General features: G+C 42.8%; 1 protein-coding gene across 1 annotated transcript in view; it reads right to left on the reverse strand.

Moving 5' to 3' along the window:
* lrba (LPS-responsive vesicle trafficking, beach and anchor containing) overlaps window positions 1-5,651 on the reverse strand; it is a 622,382-nt gene that overhangs the window by 380,048 nt on the left and 236,683 nt on the right. Inside the window, 2 exon segments of the mRNA XM_084317903.1 lie at window positions 1,716-1,845; window positions 1,959-2,066. Coding sequence (XP_084174029.1) covers window positions 1,716-1,845; window positions 1,959-2,066 — 238 coding nt within the window.

A 5,651-nucleotide genomic window follows, 5' to 3' on the forward strand; every position in this document is an offset into this window, starting at 1 on the left:
GGGGTGCTTAATGTCTGAAGGAGTCGACTGAAGGCTTCTTGTCCTCTGCAAAAGCATGCAATTGGTCCACTGATGGATACATCTTGATATTTGTCTAGTCTAGTGTGTTCATTAGATGGGTGAAATCCTCTTTCAGTGCCTCTGTGCCCGTTTTCCTAGGCAGTTAGCCTCTCTGGTATGCGCGCCATTAGCCACGCTTCTAGGCCTCTTTGCTTTTGGAAAGAATGATACAAAAAATATATATATATATATATATATATATATAATATATTTAAATTTTTTGGGCATTCGACTAAGAGGTTGGCAGTCGACTACGGCTCCTTTCGATCGATTAGTCGACTAATCGGGGTCAGCCCTAATACTAATATGTAATGTATTTAATTCCTTTGTGGCAAATAATCTAAGTGTAGATTATCTATCTGAGGAGCAACTGAAACAATATTAGCAATGTATAAGAGAAATGTTTTTATTGTAGGACATTAAGGAATGATATCAATACCGGTATCGTACAACAACATTCGAATAGAATAGGCTATTAGTACGAGAGCGTTTCAACTCTGAAACCCAAGACCCAGATGTCAAATCAAAGAAAAAACACTAGATTTGACGGAATTTTTCGGGATGGAGACAAACGCATTATATTTCAATCAAATTCATCCAATGGCCGCAATATTATTGTCTACATGTAAGTCAATACTATTCAGTATAAGTACATGATCGGAACTCAGTATCAACTGTGACTAAAGGCCCAATCAGTGATCCCAAAGTGAACAAATGGATAGCCCCACCACCAAATCATGTGTTTATTATTTGTTTAGCTGGATCCGGCAGGGTGTGAATAACTTATGCCTGAGAGTCAACAGTTTATATGAGGACCATGTAGAATCGAGTTCTGCAAGCCACAATTATATGGAATAAGCACATCATTTGGCTTCACATAACAACGGCTTGTCACTTGACCGGTGCCAGTGAAAATTTGCCTGAAAGCTAACTTTATGCTAGTGTAACCGAGTGGATTTGAACCTGGGACCATAGGATCCACAGGCGGCCGCACTAACCAGCTGAGCTAAAGGGTCAGACCAGTTAGCAGGTGCTGGTCGACTGCGACCAACTCGTTAGTAGTTTACACTAGCAAGCCTTTGTCAATAACTTTGCCTATGGTGAATATGGTCCGACAGTATGTTTGACACCAAGACTGGCTTGCTAGCCACTGTAGCCAGACATCTCATTGTCCCCAAATGAATAACCCTTTAACGAACAAGTGCCGGTATTGTTTACCCAAGTGGCATGCTGCTAATGTTGGTTTGGTGAAACACTTCATGATTATGTCACTAAATAAATACATTTATAAATACTGCCCCTCCAGAGTGCTTAGTCTTGATGAAGATATTTGTCCGACAGAATAGTTCATTCATAAATCCAATCACAGCAGTGAAAGTTCACAGCAGTTGATACCAAGTGCATCAGCTGCTTGCTAACGTGGTGGATACTGTACATTGAAAATGTTGCGACAGTGCATCATTACTGTCAAGGAGGAATCATTATAGTAATCTTTATTACTAGGTACTAGTAACGTACTGAAGCTGCTCTATAGAGATAATAGAACTGACAACACTGTGCAGAATTAGGATCTGCAGGTTTGATTCTTAATTGTGCCCTAGAAGAGCTTGCAGGCCCCCTGTGGTGTGGTGCTCTCCAGCTGGGTGCCCTGGTACCTGTGCTCCGGGCGGCCTGGGAGCTCTTATGGTTGTGGGGCTCCAGGATGTCTCGGTACTTTGACACCATGAGGACTGAGATGAAGTAGACCACGGCCAGCGCCAGAAACTGGGCCTGTTTACTGTCCTCCTGAAACACACAACATATAACACTACAAAGTACTGGGTAATGGCCGTTGTGTGTGTGTGTGTGTGTGTGCTTGTGATCATGATTATGTTTAGTATGAGTCTCAGGAAACTCACAATATCTCTGAAGACGACGGCTCTGAGGCGGTTAATATCCATATCCTGTAGCAGCCGATCCAAGTCTCTGACTGGAGACATCCCACCTGTTACTACATCCACAGGACTCTATACACACACACACACACACACACACACACACACACACACACACACACACACACACACACGAAATAAATTAGAGGGGCTTGGGGATGGTGATTAAAATGCCCTTGGAAATCATCATATACAAGAAGAAGTGTCTTTTTAAAAAGTAGTTTAATTTAATAGTTTTTTAGATGAAATTGTCCCCATAAACACTGACAACTAACCTCCTGACACTAAGCCCTTAACGGACTAACACTAACCCCCTAACACTAACCCCTTAATTTATCCTCTTACCTTGCAAGGGCCCACATGTGGGCCCTCTTGAGGACGATTTGCCCACCGGCAATTTGGCGACCACTAGTGGCTCGGGTGTGCATATTTTGTAATACAATATATATATATCGAATTAAAGCCCCATTTGTTGCCTGTCGATAGCCCTTTCAGGTACCAAAATCCGTTCAGCGGTTCTCGAGTTACATGCCGATATTTGAGGCTTGCGCAAATAAAAGTAAAAAAAAGTACACAGTATTGTGCAAATACTACTCCAGACTCTTGGGGCTCTAGTTCAGTCAATCATTGAGCGATCTCGGAAATGATTGGACAGGGTTGTAGCCAATGAGTGTGGCTTTCCAATGATACCACAGCTGGGGATGTACGTATCAGGGATCTAGGTGAAAAGGTACGAGCGAAAACAGGAAGAGAAAAACCGCAGAATTAATTGAAGTCTATGAGAAAACAGAGCTTTTCTTTTGTACACAGTTTACCAAAATCACTCCTAATCACTCATTTCTGAATGGATCTTTATGAAATTTGGACATATACTAGATAAGACTTCAGGCTATGGATGTTTTTTAAGCCATACGCATTTCTGGGGAAATACTACTTCTGGACTACTAACTACTACAGAAAAACTTGAATAACAAGTTTTTCTACAACTCAATTGCAGACCTATGTTACTCTATTTCATTACCACTAAAGGTGAGTTATCCTTATTGTATCAGAGACTTCAGAATGTCATCTTTCAAAAGAGACCAGGCTCATGCATGTGGTATAAGTATAAAGTATAGTATTTTGGTTTGCAAAAGAAAGTATGCAGTCCTCAAAAACGAAAACTAAAATAGCCAATTTTGGGGGTGCCTGTTAAGAGGTTTCCGTGGATTTGTTAATATTGGGAATCATGGCACACAATTCTTATGTCCAAGTGAATGATAAGTCACAACAGAAGTCACAAAATGTGTTCTGAAATGTTTGAGAACGTGAATTGAAAATGATTAATTAATGCTTGCCTCACTGTTTATCACCCTGCAGTCCAACATGATGAACATTCATTGGATTACCTAACATGTAATGTTCCATACCCACAGCAGATAATCCTCCAAAAAGACGAGTACAATCCCTACATACGTGTTTACTTTACACCAATCCTAGTGTTTATTAATCCATGTGCACTTCAGGGCTCAGAGGTGTAACGTTCCCAGACCCAGGGAAGCCATCTCCCCGGAGATCAGGTCCTTAACATGATGGCTTCCACCACAGAGGCCCTGCATTATGAATGAGCTTCTACACACCAGTTTCAGGGAAGGGGAAAGCGCGACATTACTGGAAGCCACTGTATCGAATCAAAAGGCCAATGACAAAAGGCCCGCCCGGTGTAACATATAGCAGCCAGCGTGGTAATGCAATAAGATATGAGCTAATGTAATAACACTTTGTTATTGTTGTTGAGGGGACACAAGAGATAGAGGTTCTTCAGGTTGACTGGGAGGAGAGACACAGAGTGCACTTTGGTATGACACAGATAGCTATAGCTAGTATACAGTATGCATTAGCTTTGGGTGTGTTTTTGATCTAATTTTGGCCATCTCGGGTATCCGTAGTGATGTCACATGATATAACTTCCTGCAGACTGTAACTTCAGTTTTTAGCATGGATTAAAACTAAAGAGCCACATTTGTCACACTGGGGCTAGAGTAGATAGCAGAGACTAGACCAGAAATAGCAGAGACTAGAGTAGAGACACTAGAGTAGAGACAGCAAAGACACTAAAGTAGAGACAGCAGAGAGACTAGAGTAGAGACTAGAGTAGAGGCTAGAGTAGAGACAGCAGAGACTAGAGTAGAAACAGCAGAGACTGGAGTAGAGACAGCAGAGACTAGAGTAGAGGCTAGAGTAGAGACAGCAGAGTAGAGACAGCAGAGAGAGTAGAGGCTAGAGTAGAGACAGCAGAGACTAGAGTAGAGACAGCAGAGAGAGTAGAGGCTAGAGTAGAGACAGCAGAGACTAGAGTAGAGACAGCAGAGAGTAGAGGCTAGAGTAGAGACAGCAGAGAGTAGAGACAGCAGAGATACTAGAGTAGAAACAGCAGAGACTAGAGTAAAGACAGGAGAGAGTAAAGACAGGAGAGACTAGAGTAGAGACAGCAGAGACTAGAGTAGAGACAGCAGAGAGTAGAGACAACAGAGATACTAGAGTAGAGACAGCAGAGATACTAGAGTAGAGACAGCAGAGACTGGAGTAGAGACAGTAGAGACTAGAGTAGAGACAGCAGAGATACTAGAGTAGAGGCTAGAGTAGAGACAGCAGAGAGTAGAGACAGCAGAGATACTAGAGTATAGGCTAGAGTAGAGACAGTAGAGACTAGAGTAGAGACAGCAGAGATACTAGAGTAGAGACAGTAGAGACTAGAGTAGAGACAGCAGAGATACTAGAGTAGAGGCTAGAGTAGAGACAGCAGAGAGTAGATACAGCAGAGATACTAGAGTAGAGACAGCAGAGATACTAGAGTAGAGACAGCAGAGACTGGAGTAGAGACTAGAGTAGAGACAGCAGAGATACTAGAGTAGAGGCTAGAGTAGAGACAGCAGAGAGTAGAGACAGCAGAGACACTAGAGTATAGGCTAGAGTAGAGACAGTAGAGACTAGAGTAGAGACAGCAGAGATACTAGAGTAGAGACAGTAGAGACTAGAGTAGAGACAGCAGAGATACTAGAGTAGAGGCTAGAGTAGAGACAGCAGAGAGTAGAGACAGCAGAGATACTAGAGTATAGGCTAGAGTAGAGACAGTAGAGACTAGAGTAGAGACAGCAGAGATACTAGAGTAGAGACAGCAGAGACTAGAGTAGAGACAGCAAAGACTGGAGTAGAGACAGCAGAGATACTAGAGTAGAGACAGCAGAGAGTAGAGTAGAGACAGCAGAGAGTAGAGGCTAGAGTAGAGACAGCAGAGAGTAGAGACAGCAGAGAGAGTAGAGGCTAGAGTAGAGACAGCAGAGAGAGTAGAGACTAGAGTAGAGACAGCAGAGAGTAGAGACAGCAGAGAGTAGAGGCTAGAGTAGAGACAGCAGAGAGTAGAGACAGCAGAGAGAGTAGAGACTAGAGTAGAGACAGCAGAGATACTAGAGTAGAAACAGCAGAGAGTAGAAACAGCAGAGACTAGAGTAGAAACAGCAGAGACTGGAGTAGAGACAGCAGAGAGTAGAGACAGCAGAGACTAGAGTAGAGACAGCAGAGACTAGAGTAGAGACAGTAGAGACAGCAGAGACTAGAGTAGAGACAGCAGAGACTAGAGTAGAAACAGCAGAGACTAGAGTAGAGACAGCAGATACT

The sequence above is a fragment of the Notolepis coatsorum genome (assembly GCF_963971535.1).
Source record: "Notolepis coatsorum genome assembly, chromosome: 7".
In the NCBI taxonomy this organism is placed as follows: Eukaryota; Metazoa; Chordata; class Actinopteri; order Aulopiformes; family Paralepididae; genus Notolepis; species Notolepis coatsorum.